At 34.3% G+C, this 25,040-nt stretch overlaps 1 protein-coding gene across 14 annotated transcripts in view; it reads right to left on the reverse strand.

Annotated features, from left to right (window-relative positions):
* The window catches only part of LOC139692712 (phosphatidylinositol 4-phosphate 5-kinase type-1 alpha-like), a 109,272-nt gene that overhangs the window by 43,859 nt on the left and 40,373 nt on the right, over window positions 1-25,040 (reverse strand). For 9 of the 14 annotated variants that reach the window (XR_011701779.1, XR_011701778.1, XM_071590964.1 and 6 more), the window contains exons 6-13: window positions 22,150-22,314; window positions 21,791-21,925; window positions 20,136-20,216; window positions 16,040-16,275; window positions 13,663-13,795; window positions 12,494-12,581; window positions 1,561-1,623; window positions 993-1,010 (exon numbers count right to left, since the gene is read on the reverse strand). Coding sequence is in view for 12 of the 14 variants with exons in the window: in XM_071590964.1 (XP_071447065.1) it covers window positions 993-1,010; window positions 1,561-1,623; window positions 12,494-12,581; window positions 13,663-13,795; window positions 16,040-16,275; window positions 20,136-20,216; window positions 21,791-21,925; window positions 22,150-22,314 (919 nt within the window). In the remaining 2 variants the exon portion in view is untranslated. The remainder of the gene's footprint in view (window positions 1-992; window positions 1,011-1,560; window positions 1,624-12,493; window positions 12,582-13,662; window positions 13,796-16,039; window positions 16,276-20,135; window positions 20,217-21,790; window positions 21,926-22,149; window positions 22,315-25,040) is intronic. The other 5 variants (XM_071590974.1, XM_071591044.1, XM_071591015.1 and 2 more) reach the window with 2 other exon arrangements.

Raw genomic sequence — 25,040 nt, forward strand, 5'->3', positions numbered from 1 at the left:
TCAATGCATACCCAAATACTCGTAAGGTAGCTTGAATAAAATATCCAATATACATTTTGTGAAAAATTGAGGATAAGCCTCAGAGTGACGTAAATTGAATAATGAAAATTTCAATCACTCTAATAATGGATTTTCCATGAAGAAAGAGAATCTGATGACTGGATGTTTCCAAAATATGTCCACTTATAAAACACCGGAAACAAGTGTAGAGGAATTAATAAAGATGAGCACACATACCAATGATCACAATCAAGTTTAAAGAGTAAATTCAACAATAAGTATACCCACAAAATAAGGTCACTTATAAGGTACAGATGTAACAAGAGTGAGTTAAAACAATAGACACAATATCTTCCTACGTAAATGATGTTGTTAGTATTAAGAGCAACAACACCATGAAATTCTCCACTGCATTATTCTTCCCACCTTAAATGGATGGACTAAATTTTATTCACCACATTTAGTGCCCTTTTACTGTTATGCAGTAAAAAGCTCAAGGAAACACTTGTAGATATCTGCATAATTCTAATCAATAACATTAAATACATGCATCAAGGGTTTCAATACAATTATTTGATGATAATATCATGCTCAGTACATTTTATATTACAGGGATTAAAGTATTAAATTAAGGTCAAATTTTAAAAAGCAATGAACCATTAACTATGTATTCATATCTAAAATATATGAATATACTATACACAATATATTAAATTCCCAGATTCCCATTTTTACAACATGCGTAATAGTGAGGTGAGGGTGACAAGGTGTGAAGGAAAGTAAACATTTGTGTGATCATTACTTCTACCATTAGGATAAGTGCAGGTCGTTACACTTAAAGAAATGCATATCTCCAATGAAGTGACCTAACCCATTATGATTTCCCTTGGGTGAAAAAGGATTTAAAACATTTCAGTGCTAATATAAGGCATTCAATCCTAATCTTTAATACAAGGACGTTAAGAGTCATTCCAATCAACAACATACTGTACCTAACATATCCTTTAAAGCTGAAAACAACAAAACTTTAATTCACAAATGTCTTTCAGTACATTATCTTATTAAATTACAAGAGTAATTGATGATTCGCACAAAACTGGTCTCAATTATTCAAAGCAAGTCTCCACATAAAGATTGTCAAAATCAATAACCAGGTACATATGCAATGATTTAATTCATTACCACACACATGAATGAAAATGCAATGAGCTTTATGAGTGCAATGAAACAAAAGCAGACAGATATTCTGTGAGCACAATGATTAGCAAAACAATGGCCTCAAGCCTTTTAAATGCTTAAACAATTTAGACCATATGTTTAACATGTACTATTAGCTGTTTCACACAGCTCTACATAAACGTAAAGTGTAAAAAAAATAATAAAAGGAAGTTGAAAGAAGGCAGGCAAAAAATGTTGAAAACAGACACATAAAGAAGATTGTGTTACATCCCACCTTGCTACATAGCAGGTGGACGGGAAAAATGTGGGAACATAAATGCAAGATGTGACACAAACATATGCAAGGAAGTCGAGGGCAATAGAGCGAGATATTTCCCCTACCTATGTAGCTCGTGACGAGGGTGCGGAATTTTCGATGATTGCCTTTAATTTCAGGCAAGTCCACTAGGGCGCACATTAGGGGTGTGGAGAGAGAGAGAAAGAAAGAGAAAAGGGGGAGAGAGAAAGAGAAGGTTAGTAGTAAAGGCTGAGGCTGGCATTTGGTGTTGTACACCAGCCATATACATATGATAAACCATTTCCAGTTTTCAAACTGCTGATCAAATAAAGACATTGTTTGGTTGCAAAGCATGAAATATGGGAAATAATGCCCCTTGGAAGCACCTTTCAGGTACATTGCAAAAAAATGGGAGAGACAATCATGACTCAAATCCCATCCTTGTGGAAATATACCAATGGTTCCTTCTAAGTAGCACTGTGAGCTTCATTAGCTCCTCAATTTCACCCTAAATGAATGCCACCACTGAACAGCATAAAAATCACACAATATTACAAATTAATTTTATAAAATAAAATTATTTCATTGCTTCAGTTTACAGATGGCATTTTGCATAAGAACGAAGAGCAAATTACTAACATTAGATACAAATTTTTGTCCTGATTTCCAGTATATATTAACATTCAAAATCTTTGTAAATCACAACCCTATTATAATTGTCACTTTCAATTATAGATAAGGCAAAAATTTTATACAATGTCAATATTTACCAAACAGCTGGACTAAATTGAGCAATAAATTAGATGCATGGGACACATGGCTCAGCTGTACTTCAAAACACAATACTTCCGTTAGTGCATATATGTGTGTGTGTATAAATAAATAAATATAGATAAAGGCTAAGATCATTGTTTTCAGATCTTACAAAGAAGCTTTTGCAATTTTTACTCTCAATTTACCTGACTTCCCAATTTTACAGATCTCTTTTATTTTCTAGCCCACATCCTATCTGAACTTGGCTAATTTCTTCCTTTAGCCCTCTCTCCAGCTATTTTTACTGAACCTATGGCCAAATTGATAATTTATTACAAAATCTTAGAAGAAGCATGTTTCAAAGAAGAAATATACCTCCGAACTTGAGTTACAGGATGAAAACCTTTAACACATTTGTTTTGAGGAATAGGATTTCAAATTAGGAACAATAAATTATGCAGTCACATACATTTTCAATGGCCTCTGCAAAAAATAACCACACCTGGCAGGAGTAAATACAAGGATTAGGTGCCACATTAATTATCACAGTACCTTATGCAGAGGTGTATCACTATCAGCAATGGGCATAACTAATGAATGGCACCTTCATTGTGATTAGTGGTTTGTAATATTCCAGAAAATAAAAAAATCCTCAGTTTCCCCAACATTTCAAGCTTTCTTGGTCTGTACTCAACCAAGTTTAATATTCCTAGATATTGATATAATTATTTTGTACAGAATATGTTTTCACTACTTAGAGTAAAATGAAAATTTTAAATCTAAATGTGATACAGTAAAACCTTACGGATATTTTTTGTTTTCTTTTACCACATAGAAGTGGGATAAACTAATAAAATATTTTTCATTTTCTTTCCCTGTAATCAACTCTCCTCCAAGTAAGGTTTATTTAATGTTTCCAGGAGCATCAAAACAAAGGAAGGGATCAGGATTCAGGCATTCAGTAAAATCCTATTGAATCAATGGGTAAAAAAATTGATAGAATCCTTAGACAAAATTATCAAATAACCAGTTCTGATTATGTTGGTTGTCTATGTGCTTTGCTATGGGAACATAGGTCCACCGACTCATCTCAATGACGATTATAATTACTTCCATGTTGATTTTCAATTTCAATTAAGTAAGAATTTGAGTGAATGAGGATACACTGCAAAGTATTCTAAAACTGATTTCTAAGACAGATGAATATCCTAATTACATCAATATATGCACATAAAATAAAAGGTGGTGTGGAATTCATAGCTACACATAAATAACTAACATAATATAAGTATTGATTAATACCTGAATGTATATTACTAATCCAATCTTCAAAATATCTTGCATCTATTATATATTTTGCTAATTTTCCTATTGACAGAAAGTATAAGTTCACTTTGTTGGTACGAGGATGGTCAGAAAAGTTCTTAGCCTGAGGATGAAAATGACAATTTATGTTTTCAAAAATTTTTATTTTTCAACATAATCACCTTTGATATTAATACATTTCATCTAATGTGTTTCAGTGCCACTACCCCATCTCTGCAATGTTCTTTCTTATTCCAGAAGTGGTGTAAATTACTCATCTACAGTCAATATCGTGCTTTGATTGGACGAAAAATGTTAGTCAGCAAGGAAACATTCTTGTTTCCTTGTTAATCAACAAGGAAACAAGAGTTTCTGAAAGAGGTGAAAGTCCAAGAGGACCAAATCCGGGAAATAGGATGGCTGTTCCAGCACTTCATGTGCAAATCCCTCAATTTCCCATCAACAAGACACTTATGTGAGCAGATACATTCTCCTGGTGGAAAACGTTTTTTCCTATACCAGCCGGGTCTGCTTTCATGAATATTTGGGTCAAGTTTTGTTAGAAGGTTAGAATATTACTCCCTACTCATCAGTTTACCTTTTTCAACATAGTATATCAACAGAATTCCTTTTACATCCCAAAAAACCAATGCCATGATCTTTCCTACTGATGGCACTGTCTTTGCCTTTTTCAGAGCTGAAGAACTGGCCTAAATCCACTGCATGGATTCTTGTTTCGATTCTAGTGAGTAATGGCGAATCCATGATTCATTCAGTCACAGAAAATTACTTGCTTCTATTAAAGCAAACCAAGCATTGTTTGGCAAGTGCAACCTGAATGTATTTTTGATTCACAATGACCATGCATAGCACCCATCTTGCATGACGCTTTGTCATGAATAATTACTTGTACAAAATGTAACAGTGCATTTTTTTTTATATCCCTACATTACTAGAAATTTCATGCACTCTTTTGATGAATTACAGTGCGGTTGTACTTTTCAGATGCCCTTCACATGGATCATCTGGGAGACTTTCATGGCCATGTTTTAACTCAGCTGCCCATTTCTTCCCAGTGGAAATTGAAGGAGAAGAGTCCCCATACAAATATACAATCCTCGAATGAGTTTCGGCATTGAACCTTCTTTTACGAAAAATTTTATCAAACCATGATACTCTATTTTTTCCATTTCTAACAACACATGCACTGAAACTGAGTCATATGACTGCCTACATGAGAGTAGTGATGCTATCTATAGGCAAGACCAAGAACTTTTCAGACCACCCTCGTATTTCACCTTAAAGACAATGAAGTGAAACCTCACTGATGCAATCCATTTAATATGAAGTATGTACTGTGAAATTTTCAACCTGGGAGCAGTTCCCTAGCAAAGGCATAGGACTGTATGCTTTTTAATTGGGTTTAACTGACATGTCTACAATAAAATACAAAGTAATGATCTGGTCCCTTGAATTGGAAAAGTTTGTTTCAAAATCTTCCCCAAGGCATTGCACATCATCCAGTAATTATGTATCGCAAAGTTTCATTGACACATTGTGAAGGAATGCCATTACTTTTTCTTTAGAGGGTTTAATTTTAACCTCTGCAAAAAGAATTCTTGCATTCTCATTGCACATAAATTCTTTTTGTTATATCAACAGTCAACATGAAATTAAATCAGATAAGATACAAACATAAGCAGTATTTCAACCTTGAATTGATCAATGTTTCTAACTACTATGAAATTTTGTTTTGAGTTTTTGGTGCATAATACCATTAGTCATCTGACTGATGCAGAATCTTGGGGAGACAAGAAAGTTTATTGTCACACCTTTGCAGTTCATTCAGCTTACCATCGGGGTACAAACATTTTATCCTCTCTCAATGTTTTTTTATTTAGTCAATGGATTATATAGATGATAGAAAATTCAAGGCAAGCTTGCCACTGAAGCCCAGTTTTGAGGAAGACGTGTATGGATGTATGTATGGTGAAGGCAAATTGGTAGGAGAGGAGTGAACAATGAAAACAGTTTATGTTAAGTGCCCATTTTTCTCTCCAAGCCCATTTAGAATACCACAATGTGAAACACATCAAAGTTTGTTTTACCCCTAAGTCTCACTGGCTTTCTTATTACAGTTCCCCGAGTGCTCTTTCCTGAATGTAATGAGTGTAAAAGAAAATGAGCAAAACAATGAATTTTTTCATACTCTTCTCTTGTGTATGACAATAGATAACAAAACTCATATCCCCTCACCAGGAGAATTACAGGGGGGTCATTTTAAGCAGGTTTCATTAAGGATACTGAATACTCTACAAATTTGGGCACCCAATGCTCATAATAGTTGCATTTTATTTTAAAGGTACTCCAAAGGCTCAAGTCATATCACAACATAGTCATTCTTAAGAATGTGCAAAGCAGGGTTTGTTTTCCAAAGAGTTTAATCACAAATAGAATATTAAAGAGGAACCAAGCTAAACGAGCAACTTGCATAGTGAGCAATTCGCATGATGAACAAAAATAATTTGACTGAAAATGACTCGCTTAGCAAGTGACTTTTCGCATTACGAGTGATGAGAAGAGTGGAATTCCCAGATTCATTGTGCACCTGCTACTACAGTTTTTCTCTAGCACTCGTTACGCTGGTATCTTAGTGTCACTAGTGATCACACAATTTTCCAAACTTGTGTTCAGAAATATTATTTGTGAACTTTTTGCACAAAGTTTTGAGCAAACTTTTAAAAATGTTCTTGAAGAAAAATCCACAAGAAGACAGCCGTACAAAAATCAAAATAATGGAATGAGAAGTAAATCAATGAAAATCAAGAACACTGGGAGCATGACTGACCTCGCACACACATACTAAGAGTCAACATCAACAATTTACTTTTTCTTCCCGAACAAGAGCAAGATTAAGAAGATAGATACTTCAAAGAGAGTGACAAAAATGTCTATGTAATGATATCATATTCTCAACAACGTTGAAAGGTTGCTTATTATATGGATAAACAAAAAGTAACTGCAATGTGACACTATTAACGAGAATACTATCTGTGGTAAAGGAAAGGCAAAAGCAATTTTCACTGGGCAAGTTGAGAAGATGGCCAATGGCCAAAGAAGTATTTAAGGGAATCCATGCAAGGTTTGAGAAGTTCAAGAGAAGAACCAGCATCCTCTGCATTGTGAAGCAGCGAGCTCCGACTTAAAGTAAGCGGAGAACTTGATCACTGACTTCAAGAAGCTCGTAGATTCTGAGAATTACCTGCCACAAAGGTTTTTAATTGTGAAGAGACAGTCTCTTCTGGAAGAATATGCCAAAGGAAAGCTATATTTTTACCTAACAGTAGAAGAGGGGAATGCATCAACCGGTCATAAGCTAATGAACGGTCGTCTCACGCTGCTACATGATTTTGGACAATGCAAGCAGCAATTTAAAATTTGAAACCCAGCTTGTTTGCCAATCAGAATCCCAATGAGACTTAGTTTTTAACCCTCTGAGCAACAATTAAGAACAAATTTTCACACTATATAGTTTTTTACTCAGATTTAGAAAGTAGTTGGTCACTAAAAAATTTTTGTGAAAAGTTTAGTGATTCTCAATGATGTGCAATAGTGAAGATGAAAAGTAACATATCTTCATTCTTTCCATATTACTTAAAAATCTATCAACAGTGTGCATCATCAGGAGTAAAGAACACTTTATAAACTCAGGGTATTACAATTTTACCTAAATTTAATTTAGATTATTTATTAATACATTCAAATTCATTCTAATTTTTCAGTGGTATGGATTTTTTAATCAAAATTTACTTATTATGTAATTTACAAAAGTTGATAATTAACTATTTAAATATATTTTAACAAAACTCATGTTCCAATATTTTTTCCTTGGTCATCTTGAAAACGTAAATTTTTGGTTCCACTGTCCTTAAAATGCACTCTTGTCTCGAAAAAACTTTTAAGAAATCAAATAATTGATTAAAAAAATCAAATTTGGATTAAATTTGGTTTTAGGTCAATGAAAAAGGAATTGGAATCCAAAATTTGATGTGAATTAGAGAAATATTCAAACCTCAAAATATGTTGAAGCAAGGGATTTTATGATTAAGATTTAAATCCAAAATATTTCTAATCAAAATTAATTTTATACACAATGTATCAGTGATGCTTGCTTACTGATATAGGCTTTTATGAAACCATATATGTGGGCACATTTTTGGCCTCCCATACTTGATTTTAGAATATTAACTTGAAAGAGAAAGAGAACAGTAGCATTGCTAAGAAGAAAAATTGTATTAAGCCCACCAGGTTCTTTGTTTCAAAGTCAGCATAGTTGTGAAATGTTCACAACAATTTGTAAAACTATTGGGATGCAAACAAATAGTTTTCAGCAAAGTTTTAAAAGTGTATCCTTGACTTCTGTCCAAATTGCAAAATACTCCGATGACACGTGACAGGATAAGCAGGCTTAAATGCTGGTCTATGGAATTTCCAGGACAGAACATCTGCTTTTCTTTCAAATAAATTTAAATAGAAAGTCATAAAAGGTGAAAAATAATTTGCGATATACTCTAATGAACGCAGAAATGATCATTACATGAGATGCAATTTACTGCATTAAAACTTCTTCATTTTGAAGACAGTTTCTGAAACTTATATAAATTTGATATTTTCAGTGTGTTCTGGAATTTTATACAGTAAACATCATTTACTTTGATTGAGACATGTATTCATATCCCTTTCACATCTGGCTGAGTGCATTAGCAGGGTAAGCTACTGAGGTGTCCTCTTACTGCTTCTATGAGCTTTTGAGGAACAAGATGTTGTCACAAAGTAACATACATACAATGCCTTTAAGTATCCACAGTTGTGCGTGTTGTGCCACAGTACACAAACTTAAAGCCAATGTTAAAACATAAGTTTTTTTCCTTTGACAAATTCAAAGAATTGGAAAAGCCACAACAGTAACAATAATACCTTTATTAATAGTGTGCTGATAATCCATTTTGCAGATTATCCATACTATTCTACCCTCCCAGCACCTCAAAATGTTTCGATAAAATTACAATCATAAAGACGATTAAATGTTTTAAAAGTTCCATATACTCTAAAAAATTTAAGTTTGAAATTCCTTGGCTTTCTTAAATGCTTCTAAGTTTAATCACAAAATCAAAAGTTGTTATAGGAACTTAATTTTTTAATTCAAAAAATTTTTTTTTACTATCCACACTTTCCCATTATGGTTCCCTACACATTCATTAGCCCTGAGAATCCCATATTCTCCTTTAAGGTAAGCAAATACATAGTTTTGTTATGCAACAAATAAATCATTAACTATCTGCACCATTTTAATTGGTATCATGTGATGAATATGAATAGGTATCTGCAATCATTTATCAATATTTAACATTTGCCAGTCATGTATTTTTTCCAGGCTGCGTGATTGGTTTGGCTTTCAGACAATATGTTCTGCTTTCCCTCGATGATATTTCCGCGTTCTTGTCAAACTATTATTACACCCTTAAAAAATTACTTAAAAATGGAGAAACCTGTACTTCCCATTGCTAAAATAACTCAAATTATTCACAATGAATTAAAAGGAGAGTTGATTTGTTTCCTAATCACAGTCACTAATTTTTAAATCTATTTTGATTCATATGAATTAAATCTGTTTATATCATGACCATAATTTCTGCATATTTTTGTTATGCATGTTTTTTGATTATCCATGCTCCAACATTCATCCAATAGCACAGATAATCGTGAGCTTACTGTATTTTCAAACAGAGTCATCCACTAATGTGCACTGAAATTCCTGCATTTCGGTTCACATTAGCAGATCACTCCATTAGAGTAACAGCTGTGTAACTTCCTATAATTTGTTGAATGTTTTAGATTTTACGTTACTTCATCACCATTTTTTATGAACTAATACTACTAATTATAAAATATGAAGAAAAAGAAACTGGACAAGGCATAAAGTAACAGACTCTAAATTCGCATATTATCGCTAAAAAATGAATAAGAAACAACCAATTTAAACAAACACACTGTCAGAAAGCAGTAGTGGTTGAACAAAAGTTTTTAACCAAAGAAATCATATTGGTGGAAAACCTATAGAGATCAGCTTTTTATCAAATTTCAAACATTCATATTTGGACTTTGGGAATCATAATAAATTGGGTACGAAGGTATTTCACTCTTCCATCATGGAACACTAAAATAATTATCTATAAAAGTGTCACAAACTGAGGAAAAAACTATACATTGGTTAATGGCAGAATTTGCAGATTTTAATGATAAGTACTATCACATTATTGGATATCCATCATCAAGTTGAGTAAAAGCCTACCAATGAGTAAACACTGGACTGGCTATATGTGAGTGTGTGGTAAGTTATTATATTGGTAGCAGCAATACAACTTCTCAGGTATGGTCGTTTTTGTTTCACATTAATAACCGCCATAAATGAATTTCTGATCCAGCAGGAGTATCTATAGCTAATAGATAACCAGATGGCCAGCAGCAAAATCAGGTAAAATACTTAAGTATACATATCACACCCAATATTCCACATTATATCAAAACCAACTATTTTACTATTTTCAATGTTTCTTTTGGAATTAAAAATTTTGGGAGAATAATAGCATGCAGGTGTAAATAAAAAAAATGCCTTTTACAGTAGAGCTGTATGGTGCCATAAAATCAATGAATCCCAAATTAAATAAATGGCTTCATCTGAAGTGCTGTAAAAGATACTTCAAATGGCTACGTAAAACTTAATTTAACGGAATAATATCTCATCCAATTCCTTCAATAATTATTCATAATCAGTAAACAATTTCCACATTAATATGTGATTCCATTATTTGGGAAGGATTTCAATCTTGGGAGTAGCAACAAGAGAGACAATTCTGTTTTATGTATGAGTAATCACACCACCACCATATCAAGTGAAATATTGCCATAAGTAATATGCTGAAGGGAAAGATTACAACTCCCATTTTCTCGCTAATATAATTGCTAGGTGTAACTCATCCAGCTACCATAGCTGAAATGATGCAAGAACCTCCGTAAATTTCTCTAAAATTCATCCAAAAAATTGCTAGGGTACATTACACAACATGATAAGGTGTTGTCACAATTTGTTGTTCCTATGTTTTGTTACCCGATTTGAGAGATTGAGTCAGTGTTTTATTTTCTGCATAATGAAACATGATATATTGTAAACTGAATATTAGAGGTGATTTTGAATACACATTGTGAAAGGATATTAAACAAATTATCATTAAGCAAGATATGCCTGTATACAGATACTAGCTGTAACTCTAGTACACTAACTGTGCAAGTGCTTAACACTTAACTAGCTTTAATTTCCATTCACCCTTCTAATCCTCTTTCCCTAACCTTCACTGATTTCATTGCCATTCAATCATTCAATTTCATTAAAATTCATTTAAGCTTTCATCGGTACTCCTCAACCTTGAAGTCTATGACAAGGCAATTAAACTTATGAAACACTAAGAATGACCTATTGAGTTTAACCACACATACACACTCACTTGCAGTTTGATATAACTGCATGAGAATAATCAAAACTAAGATTACACTACCAGACATCTTTATCTTTTTAAATCAAACTTAACTTGTACTTAACTTTATCAATCAGATCACTTTTTCCTTGAAATACATCAGTAACAAAATAAAAGTATTGAAGAGAATTCTCCTTAATTGTTAACCAAAGCTGTTGAGTGCCTTGAAAAACTATACTTTTTTAAAATGTTGGTTTTAGTTCTTGGAACAGTGTTTTCCTAATATGAAAGGCTAAACATCCTATTCAATGAGCAATACAACCCATTTCAGAGAGCAGATAGGAGGCATAAATAGGCTGCATAGGACTGAATGAAAGTAATTTTAAAATTAGAAATCACACATCTGGTGACTGTAATTGCAACATCATCAAAATGTAACCAATTTTGATAAAAAATTGTTAAATTGATCCTAGAAGTTCACATGACTAGGTGTCAACCAGATAGCAGAATAAACACCCAATGAAGGTTCCAGAAAAATATGAATCTCTAAAAGCGAATTCCAAATATTTTAGGATTGGATATAGAATTAATATTTTGATTTCTTATTCTGGACTTCTAATTTTAATTACTTTATATCTCCCTAAACAAATTTACTCTATGAACACATTTATAATGAAAAATGTACTTAAGATCAATAAAGTTTCACTGTATCACCTTTTACTAGTCATAAAAATTTTAAAATACAAGTATTGTATAACTGAAATTAGAAAAATATTTTCACTGAAAAAATCACTTATGACAAGGGTCATTTTGGCAAGCCATGTATCCCATTCAAGGTGCATAAGAAGGCAGAAATACAGATAAGCCACCTACATAGTGAGAAGTTGTTATTAGCACAACTGCAGTTATTATAAAGTGCACATACAACATTACAGTTAATCTTCAGGTTTACTTGGCAACTATAAAAGTTAATTATGAAGCAAGCTGTTAAGCTTTACACAATTAAGTACAATCACAAAATAGCATATATTCAACTCTTTTGAACTAAATTTGGCTTCTACATAATATATACTAACATCATATTTTTGGCAATTGTTTATGAAAATATATTAAATGCTCAAATATATAGTATCAAATAGGAACTGAATGTCTTTAATAATTAATGCAATCCATTATCAAAATATTCTTTGCACAAGTATCATAATGATAAATGAACTATATGCTTTCTGGAATGCCTGAAAACACCAGCAATACTGTTGAGTACAGGGTCATTAATGTTAACCATTTTGTCCAATTGAATGGTTCACCACAACAATTCTTGAACTTCCTCACTACTGAAGACAATTCAATGTAGAGAAAACAGAAGCACTTAACTTATGTCATAAAATTTCTCCACCATCACTTTCCATTTCGGTATTCTCCTAGTTGAGCAAACTTCGAAACTTACGTGAGGGAATCTTTTTGAAGACAGTTTTGGCCATGAAGTCCTGGAATCTCTGAGCATAAAATCCAGGCCGGTGAACAGACACTGTATCCTGGAAAATTATAAGACATAATCAGAAGCTTTGTCACAAAGAATTATTCTGCCATAATTTCAGCACATATTTATCACTAAACTGTTGTCACCTCACATCACTATAGAATAAAACACAAACAAATGTGAGTTTACAATTTTGCATGCCACTTCATTACTCTGATTATAACAAATGCTGCACAGCTATTTTTCTTTCATTAGTGTATTTTTTTGGGGCACCTTTTCACATTTTACTTCTAATTAATCAAATTAAATTGCATTTTATGGTTGCTCTGCTCTTATCAGCAAGGAATCGGGGCATTTTAGGGCATTAGGCCATACAGTGTTATTTGGGCCAAATAACAATGTATTTAGTAACAGAATACCAACATATGTTTAGATAGAGCTGAAAGTATGATATACAGATCACATTTTAAGTCCCTTGATGTGGATACCAATTTACATGCACCATATGTCAGGCCTGCCTGAGGAATTCATTTAATCATGACTAAGATGACAGACACAGTAATTTCAGGGCAATGATACACATTAGATAAACAGTGAGTAGTAAAACTTGTCAATGAAATACCTGGAAATTTACTCCAATCTAAACTGAGTAATGTGCAATTTGATCTATCTATCTATTCATATAAAAGATTTTTATTTGTCTCTCAAAAAATGTTTGTAACCATTCTTGCAACACTGCAAGACTGGAAATCACTAGATTATACATTTTTGGATAAGAGATGCTCAACTACAATTCAATGCATTTTATTCAATCAAAATATATATCATTTATGTCACTTCACGAATATGTTATGTTTTCCTTAATTTCAATTCTTAGAAAAGTAGTCTTACAGGGTGGCAAAGAAGTTATATGGAATGTAAAATGGAAATTATACATGATTTTCAAACCTTGATAAACTGAAGAATGAAAAACTGTATGCCATTACAATATTATTGTTTGAAATAAAAACATTCAACATAAATCTCAATTTTATTTAATTTACTAAACATCATCTAATCAAGGACTATTCTCTAGTGATGCCACTATGTAGTAATGCAATAACTCACACAAATCAAATCAGAAATAAAACACCTACCCCATCATGAATCATACTCTTCCAAGTATGTTCTAACTTCTTCTTTAGCCTGTAACTCTGCAAGATGTCAATTATGCCAAGGAACATGAGGAGCCTCTCCCCTTTGGCATTTCGTGCAGGAATACCTCCTGGCCTATATGGAAAAGAATTATTTGTATTGGGAATAAGGGAAAATGAGCAAAGGACATGAAATATAACAATTAAATCCACTGTAGGAGAATTCGAAAATACTTATGCCAATTTCCAGCCACTCATTGTTAATTATTGGGAATCAAAACAAAAATAACATGACTTGGGCGGGAGACTCACAACTTTCTCTTAAATAATTCATTATTAGATTTAAAAATTACATGTTTTGCCACAGGCCAATGACACCCTATCATTTATCCATGATATATATTTCTAGCATTTGCAATTGAATAAACATATAGCTAATATTATATTAATTTGGCCACATAAAGCTCATATGTAACTATTTAATTTATAAATTTCATCTTGTTATTTTACAATGGTAAAATAAAAGATGTGTCATGTAAAAACTATCTGAGCAATGATTATTATAAAATGACATACAGCTTATCATACCTGATTACATCAGCTCATAAGGGAGGTAATGTTTCAGATGCTCAGAAAGGATCTGAAACATATGCACCCATCTAATTTACCCATGATTTCCATATTTTGATAAGTTCTACGTCTTCTTCAAATATTAGTACATGTTTTTAATGTCCATTTCCATTATTGTTACATTAGCAAAAGTTGAAAATAGGTAACTCTGTATCAGGCACATGAGTGCAAATTCAACATGATTCATCTAAAACACACATTCATCATAAAGACATTTTAATCATATAAGAAGCTGGAAACAAGACCTTCCTAAAATGGAAAAAAAGAAAATTCACATCTATGAGCTGGCAATAATCAGGGAACTTTGAGATTCCTTGCACTGGCCTAAAATCTTGAAATCTAACTTGAAATGCAACTACTGTTTTTAGAGTATTAACTAAAGGCATCTTTTTCTTCCATTACTCTCATTTTCATTAAAATGGCACATACACAGTGCATCTTGAGGTATAATGAGATTCTCTTTCATTATTGCTCATAGAATACCATATGTTGAGTCAGGACTAAGCTAGTATTTTCCTATTTTAAGCATTCTCTAAAAGAGAATACACCACACATATCATCCAAATTAATATTATTTCTTCTTCTTTCTATAATGGAATACACTTTCCTCCATCCATGTCTATTTATCATGTGTCACAATTATCATGACTTTGTAAAACAAGAACATACTCAAGAAATAAATATGGAAGTGCGAAATAATTCCAAATATAAAAGTAAAATGATCGGTTAAAATTTAAATGAATAGTGAGTCTATTAAATCTTTCTTCGTTATACACATTTCTGTGGGGTTTGCTTTTATTGTAATGTGACTGAGGCTTAGAAAGAAAGAAAGAACTATTAAAAGCATCAAGTGTTTCAAGTATGCACAGTATTAAATATCCTTCCTGAAATATGCACTATCCTTTCTTCTTGAGTTCCTACAGTAAGGGGACATGAGTTTTATCTTTAATTGCAATGAACAAAAAAACAGCAAGTTGAGCTTTGAACAAAAGCTCTCTTCCCTTCCAATCCATAGCTTCAGGAGACATAGAGCACTAGGGACACCTGTCAGAAAATCTCTGAAACAGTCTGGGTACAGTTGGAAGTATTTTACAAAGTTCTTGACATTGCAGTGCTTTTGCTGTTCACTCCTCTTCTTTGAGTGATCATAATATTCACCTACCACCTTAGAAAACTAAAAATTCTGCTTCAACCATCCAACTTCTCTCCAAGTAAGGGGCTTCAACGGTAAAGTAACCTTGGCTTCTCTTTCATCTACATAATCCATTAACAGAGGATTTGAGTTAGGAGAGAATAAAATCCTTACATCCTGAAAGTAATTTATATGACTGCGACAGGCAACTATGAGTTCTCCTCTTATGTCATCGAAGTGAAAGTCCGGCATTAAATGGATGACTTACGGTATTGCACACAGAAAACTTAAAATTTTGTGGGTCTAGCAATTCCAGTGTCAGATGTTCACCGAAGTAACACATTTACATTTAATAATAATGTCAAATATAATATTCTGTTTAGCCATACAAATGGTGCTCACAAATTATAATTATAGAGTTACATCAATAGGCATCACCAGGAAGCATCAAAATTTGTTAATGAAATCTTAAAATGTGTAATTTTGCTGAAATCACACAAAATCCAGAAGCATCAAGTTTGAGTAGCCATTTTTGGAAGAAAAACCTTCCTCAAGCCTCAGTAATGATAGTGTTTAAGATAATAGATGAAGCTCATGGAAATATAGATAAAAACTTACGGAACATCTTCTTCTTCATCAATTGGCTCACTTTCAGCCTGGATGCTCTCCATTGCGGTGGAATGAGCTACAAGACGCTGTCTGTTGATTGAACGACTGCGATTCAAGGCTCCCGCTCCACTTGTGCTGCCTTTGTCATCTCCACTTTCAGCACCAGCTCCACTTCCTCCCTCCCCTGATGAGCCACCTGCCCCACTGCCCTCCCCTTTGTCTTGCCTCTCTTGTGTCCTCTTCTCCTGATCAGGAAGAAAATATCCATCATTGATGAAACTAACATGTAAGCAATACAGGCAGGTCAAATTCAATTCAATATAAAAGAAATCATTCTGCAGATTTCCTTCACAAACCAGTAATTTTTCAAACTAAAATCCAACCAAAATACCACAATCAAAGCATGAGTTGAAGACATTGGTAATAATTAATCCTCTTAAATGGAGGTGGATCGAAGTTCATCACAATGGAAATAAAGGTTAGCAAATAAGTGGTAATGTTAGATCATAAAATTCATAGCAATAGAAGTATTCATATAAAATTAAAGACTGGTGGTAAATTAGTAACTGATTAATATACAGGGTGTGGCACAAAAATCCAGGCAAATTAAACAATATTTCCAAAATTATTTTTTATAACAAAATGAAAATATTTACAAAATTTTTGTATTTCATTGTTTGTATGAAAATAAACAACAAATTTATTCAATTTATCCCCCACTTGCTTGGTAACAGCATCCATTCTCGGTCTGAAAAGTTTACAGGCCTGTTTTAATGTGCCATGGTCCATTTTTGAGGAAGTTGTTTCAATAATGGCCCTCAATGACACAATTTTTGAATGTCTCAACTTTTGGGTGACCCTTTTGACCACAGTCCACACATAGTAGTCCAACAGATTTGTATCTGTGCTGTTGGGAGGCCAGAATTCTTCGGATCTAAGCATGTCGACCTCTGAAAATCAACTTTGCACCAAATGACTCATACAAGCTGGTGCATCACCCTGCTAGGAAACGTCTGGCCTTCCAGATGTTTTTATTCACAGCTGCACTACATTCGTCAGTCAGAACACGCAAATAAACTTCTTTGCTGATATTTGCCCCTTGTAAAAGAAATGTGGTGGCATGACATCACCCTTACTGGGCACAATTCCTAGCATATGAACATTGGCTGGAAATTTTGTCCCGGACACAATAGGGATATCTTGAGGGTCGTGGATGAGCCAGTGGTTATTCCTATGATTGGTTTTAGCATCCACATTAAAATTTTTTGTCAAAAAATTTGACAAGTTTGATTTGTCCAGCAGCATTGTCTTTTAAGGAACACCAAGGCAGGTGATAAAATTCAACTTGCCTTGCCCTGGTGGCTTCAGAAAGCATCTGTCTTATTTTAATGGTGTAAGACTTGTAGCAAAGGTCCTCCTTGATGATTTAATGCATGGTTTTTCACTTGCACCGACAACAGATGACAATTTTTGGATTGACTTTTCGATCGCTTTGAGGTGATGACTGTTCATTACATATGTCAAGCTCATTTGGGTGTCAATGGCGACCTCTACATGCGGTTTAAACGGTGAAAATTTCAGATTGAATTTTGTCTTGCTGCATCCGCTACATCCGGTACATTTTCACGAAAAAGCAGAATAGGAGAGAAAGTGGCTCATACTAACTATCACATTGTTAAGCGATCTACATCCACTGGATCAACTTCATTGGAAGTATTTATAGACTAGTACTCTATGAGGACATGCTGCACACTTAATAACCACACTTAATGATGGTGCCCTGAAATTCATGATACTGACATGTACTCTGCAGTAGCTAAATGCTGATGCCCATATTCAGAACATCTACCAGTCACAACTGAAAACTATGTCACAATAGAATATCAAGAGTACACAGGAATCTACAATTAAAGTAGAGATATTATTATGTACGAAGTATCTTTCACCAAGATGCTATCCAGGAATATGAAATTAAGATGCCCTCTTCATTGTTGTGTTCCGAGCCTTAATGATGACAGCTGCAAAATCCACTCCTTGTGGTATCCATCTGTACGGTAAATGTGCTCAGAAGAGCACATGGGGCTTAAGTGATGGAAGGGCTCATACAAAGTTACACTTTCACAATAACCCAATCACCTTACTGGGGAAATTTGACAACTATCTGCGACCTAAATACAGCAACAGGGGAATCTTATGTAGTATGAACTGTGGCAAAATTAATCACAAGATTTGGGGGTGTCCCCAGTATCAGACTTCAAAGTGGGAGAAACCTACACTTGAACGTGATTTGCAAGTGCAAGGCAGATGTTTTTGCAGATGCTTCAAAATTTGGGAAAAATGCAACTCAGAATGATTATTAAATAAATTTATACTGCACATTGACACTACCTTATTAGGGCAAAGCCTCATACTCATGGTATGATGAAAAGTTTTCCATGACCTCCACATCTCATTTAGCCTGCTGTTTTAGGCTTAACACTTCTGGAAGGCTCCTAGGGTTTCTGAATAGTAAACAAGCGGAGGTTTGATTTTCAAATCACCGCTCGCATTTATGGGAAATAGCAGTGTAGAAATACCATGTATTGCTTCTCCACATGGCTGGCCTCTTTCGGCTCACTCCAACCCTCAGCCTCTTTATAACCTTTCAGTAGAAATCTTTGTTGGCCGTTTGACCTTGAGAGACACATTCGTACTGAATCAGCCCTTGCCAATCGAAGAAACACACCAGCATGACCTTCACATTGGACCGGGACATGCAAGCTTTCTTTGGTTGCGGGGAATGAGGACCTTTCCACTGAGAAGACTGGGCCTTTGTCTCTACATCATAACTGTAACCCCCAAGTTTCGACACCGGTTACAATGGTTTTAAGAAACTCAGGGTAGGCATTGGCTCGATCCAGGAGTTCCTGACCAAATTCCACACATTTTTGTCTCTGTTCATTAGTCAGCACCAACAGGACGAATTTTGATGTCATGTGGGTCATGCCCAAAATGTCTGTCAAAATTGTCTGACAGGATCCAAAACTAATGTTCACTTCCTCGGCTATCTCCCTAACAGTTAAATGGCTATTTGTCCACATCAAATTGTTCACCAATGCACCGGCTCACACGGCGCTGAGTTTCTCGCCAGAACCGGCACTTCCATGATCCTGTAACTAACCTACTCTACAGACGTGGCTCCAGACTTTTTTTTGTGTCCACAGAAAAAATCAACCTTGAAAGGGCAACGATTCAACTCTATCACGGGCATTAAAACTAATTGTACGGTGGACCTGAAGAGGATCCCTAAGGCGGTTTACCAGGCAAGGTTCGAGAGATGGAAGAAACGTTAGCAAAGGTGTGTCGTCAGCCAAGGCATGTACTTTGAGGGCGACAAGTTTGATTCCACTGTAACCATTGTAATTAATAAGTTATAAAATCAGTCGTCTTTTTTTGATCACACCTTGCACAAACCCTTCTGCCTGTCCTTCCTCATTTTTTATCTACTGCCTCCTGGTTTCTTTCTGCCCTGGCTAATTCTTCTTGAGACAATTTCCTCATCTCTTCCATTTTATCCTACTGAATAGGATATTACACTGCCTTAGTACTAAATTGTTATCTGAATTTGCAACCACTCTTGAAAAAGTGCAAATTAATGATGATCTTCCCAAATTTATGCCTAATTATAATGTAGTCTAACTGATATCTCTCAATCTCTGGGCATTTTCCCCTTACACCTACATCAATTGTGGTGAAGGTATAAAGTGTACTAAGTGCTTATCATAATTACACCTTGTCCCGTGCAGAACTCTATTGCTTCCTCCCATAGTAGTCCCATACCTCACTACCATTACTCCCTTTATCTACCATTGAGTTACAATTCCACATCACTATGAAATGTTTCCTTACAGGAACAACTGTAATTATTTCCTTTAATTGGTTGTACACCCTATTTCTTCCTCCCTATAATTGCTTGTTGGAATGCAGATTTGAATAATGATGAAGTTCGCTGGCACAGCTTTTACTTCTACTAATAACTCAAACTTCAGGCTTAAGTGAAAGAAGTATTCATCAAAACAAATATGATTTTCACATTCCTTTTTCCAAATAGGGTTAAATAACTTACAGCTTTTTCCCGAGCAGCTTGATCTAAGTTGTGGATTCCAACAAGCAAACTGTAGTCCATTATCTTGAAACTTTCCAGCACCTATGAAATGAATAAAAGGGATTCTACTTTTAGAACAGGGCAAAGTTGAATTCATTCAGATAAGACATTTTTAAATATTCTTGACCCTAAATAATTCAACAGTAAATAAATGCCCTGTCAACGTTACTTTTTTCCCTAACCCATGGAATTATCTATTGTAACTTTTGCTTTTTAAAAGTAGTAGTTTTGATTTAACCAGTCTACATATATTCATGCGCCACTTCAACCAAGCATGAAACAATATAAAATATATATATTTCTTACATATATGCAAACAATTACCTTGGCCAGGTTTTATAAAGTGGGGGAAACAGGATCAGGCTTTATGTACTTCAATGATGTTGTGAAGGTTCTTCACAATGCAGACTAAAATTTACAAATTTTCCAAGATTTTTTCCATTAGATATATTATATATAAACTGACAAAACCCCTACAAATAATGCTGCCTCTTAAAAAATATAGTCTACATTCTACTGAAAATAAATTCTTTGTAAAAAGAAACACAATAGTTCTTTTGTATTGAGAAAATTTTTTGTCTAATGAGAAACTTATCTGATAAAAAAATAAGTGTAAAGCTCTGATTTTTGCCAGCGTTGTTCAAAATCAGACGTTCATAAGGGAGGGAAAAGCACACCTGGTAAGTACAGAAATCAAAGTTAGCTTTATAATAAATGATCAAAAACACATTATCAGCCTGATCATACAAAACTCAGGACATTTTCATTATTCTCCAGAATTTCCAGTAACTTCAAAATCAAGGAAATTTCCAAGTTTTCCACATGCATGGCCACGCTGATGATTCTAGTGCATTAGGTTTTGCATCTATCTAATGTCATAATAGTCCAGGAAGGAATATAGCTGGTGATAAAAGATAGCTTTCTGATTAAAATAATTTCCTTCAGTCCAACAACCCAATATACTGCCTAATAACATTTTCACAAGGTTTACCACAAGATATTCCATTTCCCCCATAAGAACATATCATCTACTTCATGCCACTTGTATGACAATATTAACTGATCAGTGCTTACAATTACATCAATTTTTACTCCAGAAATACAAATGAAAGTGGATGTTTTTACATTACTAATTTGGACAGAAAAATTACTATTTTATACTTTATTTTATGCATGACTTATGTTATATGTACATTGCCATCAGTTGCAATGTCTTCAAAATTATAAAAAAAGGTTACTCAAAAATATGTTTACCCACATAGAAGAAAAATCTCCTCCAACTCAAACGAATTAAGCTTTCATTGAGAAAAATTTATTCTTTTGTGCCCTTTATACAGTGTATATAAACCAGCCTTTTATTGTCCCTAAATATTTATCACTTCAAAATTCAACTTATATACTTATGCAAACAGACAGAGAGAATTTATGAAATAGTTAGCTTTAGTAGAGGTAGTAGTACTACTCTTGAGCACAAAAATGAGAGAATTTCCCCACCATAATCATCCAACTTTCAAAAATATCATCCAGATCCCTCAATTTCTGGACCACGTAAACTTTTTGCATTGTGAAATTGTCATGATTATTAAAAAGTACATGCAAATATATCTAAATCTCACCCGACAATCCCTTTGTATTGTTTTTACAAGAGCATTATATGTATCAGCTTCTAGAAATATCCCTTCTGGATGGTGGTCAATGAAGTCCAGATCTTTGAATGTAGGTGAATTTTTTGTCCGTTCCATTTTGGATGCCTGCAAATTTAAAAAAATTCTTAATCCCAGACATTAAGCACCTTGAAAATTTGGAGAAATATTATTGTTTGTGTTATTATACTATTCAGTTGTTTGCTACAATGGAAGTATTTTATATAACGGCTTGCTTCCAAAAAAATTGATCAAACTTTACAAACACTGATTCTATAAATAAAGTTTGAATACTTCAGTTGAAAATTACCACAACATTTTCTCAAACTTACCTTTCGTTTGTATGTAGAACCTTTCAAATCATACTTTTGGTGAAGCTTTATTACTGATGGAAGAAGGTTGTTCATTGCCACAAGACGTACATTCTTTGAGTTACACTGGTAACAATATAAACCAAAGAACTTAGGTAGCAATGTCCTAGGATTCTGATTAAGATTCTGCAAATAATATAAATAGGAATTTTAATCAAATTATAAAACATTAGTTGAGAAAAATCAATTATGTAATTAGATACCAGACATTCACTACTCCTTTAAATGGTTCATTAATGCAAATATTTCAAGGCTGTATCTGGCTCATTAAGCCACCTGGAATTACAGCTATTTGAGTTTTCAGTTGTTTGATTTTATTTTTCACAGCTTCTGTTTTATAACTATGAAACTGACCCCATAATAGAAATACAGGTTTCTTTTAACAGTCCACCAGTACACCTTGACCACACATTGTCTATCGACAACATCATCACCCTTTCATCCATCCAGCCCTGGGATGAATGTACAAATACAACTGTCATTAGTTTTTCTTAGGAAAGGTTTTCCATTTGAAAATCAAAAGATGTGACAATTTTGTCCCATTAGCACAGCAGGATTGCGTGATTGCAACATGCATTTTCTCATGTCCCCTTGTTTTAACAATTACAGTATTTACACCTTTGGAATCTACAGTTTTGTTTGTGGGTACATCAAATATCAGTGTGACCACCTCCATGTTTCCTACTGGTGGAAGTTTCTTGCATTAATGACAATTTTATGAAACTCAATAATCTTTTCTTCATATTGTTTGCATATTTTGCGCTATTTTATTATTATCCCCCTATAGGTCATTTCTTTTCATGAATCTGGAACACGGTGATGTTGATTCTGTAAAATCAGCAATGCCTCTGCTAGTAGCATTCACTCTTGCTTGTTGAATAATCATTTTTGTGAAAACTGAAAATCCTGATCTTCTGCAGTCTAATAGTCAAGGTTTTAATTTTTCATCAAGTTCTGACCATTTTGTTATTCCATGTGGCAGGTTGTTTACTATGCATAATTTTTTGTAGTTCCTCTTCCTGCATTTGCAAAATTATTATCCTTACAGTTGGCTGTGATCCAATATTCTTCTCTGTCGCCCTGTTTCCACATTCTTTGGCATATGTAATTACTCATAGCTTGAATAGAATATCATTGCAGAATTTGTATTGTTTCTGAGCCATGACCTGCCTCGAAATCTCAACGCAGAAATAATATTGATGATTTGATAACAAAAGTTTTATTTAAAAACGAATTCCAATATTAGTAAACAAAGTAATACCTTGCTGTTTTGTTTGATAAATATTTTTTTAAGGCATCCACCATTGCGCATATGCAACACACACATGGCCATCCAGCAATGGGTACTTCTGGCTGCTTCCTCTCCCCACACCATTTTTTAAACAAAAAAATCACCAAAGAGAGTCATATGGCCTATAGTACTTGACTCAAACTCAAAAAAAAAAGCATATCAATAAAAACCAAAATTTTAAGACACAAATTTCAACTCATAATTTTGATTATCAGATGCACCCATATTTTTGACATATAGGGTCTATACAATAAGTGTCGTGACTGGTTCGCTGTAGCCTCAACGGAGCGGTACATGTGGATCCGACCGGTCGGCTCGGTAGAGTGGTCCCCCACCACTCAGGAGCACTTTAGTTTAGTCGCCTCCGGGCATACGTTGAGACAGGTGGATTTTTGTGATGTGTGATTGTTTGTGGTGTCGTAGCGCCAGCATGGAGCGCAGTATCGAGCAACACTATGCTGTGAAGTTTTGCATTTAACTCCGCAAATCCACGTCGGTTGAGTAAAGAGGCTAAGGGGATGATGCCTTAGGCCGCACAAGACTTTTTGAGTGGCATTAAATGTTTAAGGAAGGCCTGGAGCTCGTCGAAGACGAACCCCACATCAGATGCCTGATGACCGCTCGCACCTATGCTCAGGTGGCCAAAGTGAAAAATGTTTTGGACTCGGACAGGCATTTAACCATCGCCCTTATCAGAGAGGAGACTGGCCTTTCGTCGGAACCGTCCACACCATTGTAACAGAGCATCTTGTGATGAGGAAAGTGTGCGCGAAGTTGGTGCCGAAAGTCTTGAGGAAGGAACAAAACTGCCGCGGGTGGAAATTTTGCAAGAAATTTTGGACTGCATCCAGGAAGATGAAGATTTTCTCAACAGCATTATTATCTCAAAGTATAGCTTGAAAGGAGCTCCTTAAGTTCAACTCCATTGAGGCAGTTCAAGCAGCAACAACAGAGGCTCTCAACAGTATTCCAGAAACCAACTTCCAGCAGGCTTTTGACAAGTGGCAGACGTGCCGAACTAAGTGTACCGATGCAGGAGGAATGTATTTTGAAGATTAGAAAGTAATTGTAATGATAACTGCAATAAATTTAGATTTTTGGAACCAGTCCCGATATTTCTTGTACGGACCCTGTATTTTGAGGAGAAAAAGTGTATCCTATATGTTGCCAAATAAGGTAACTGAATGGGAAATTAGATGAGATTTAATCATAAGAATCTCCAATAGCAGAAACTTTTTGGCTAAAGGTGATTTCCTTGAAAACAGTTTTAATCCCAGACTCTGAGCAACCGAAGATATCAACATGAAAATTTCAACAAATTATAATTTACATTTATGCAGAAGTCCTTCCCTTTTCCAATATTGAAATTAGTGAATTTAATGCAAAATATATTTTCAAATTTGTTCTACTTTTTTGGGAAAAGCCAAAAGGAATCAGTGTTCATGATTATAAAGGAATTTCAATGCTAATTGAAATAAGACATTATATCCAAGAAAATATGAGCAGTCGGTAAATTAGGAATGACTACTTGTTGCACCAGTTAAAAGCAATTCTATCAGCT

This window comes from Hetaerina americana, unplaced genomic scaffold, assembly GCF_022747635.1.
Source record: "Hetaerina americana unplaced genomic scaffold, ioHetAmer1.1.p SCAF_1, whole genome shotgun sequence".
In the NCBI taxonomy this organism is placed as follows: domain Eukaryota; kingdom Metazoa; phylum Arthropoda; class Insecta; order Odonata; family Calopterygidae; genus Hetaerina; species Hetaerina americana.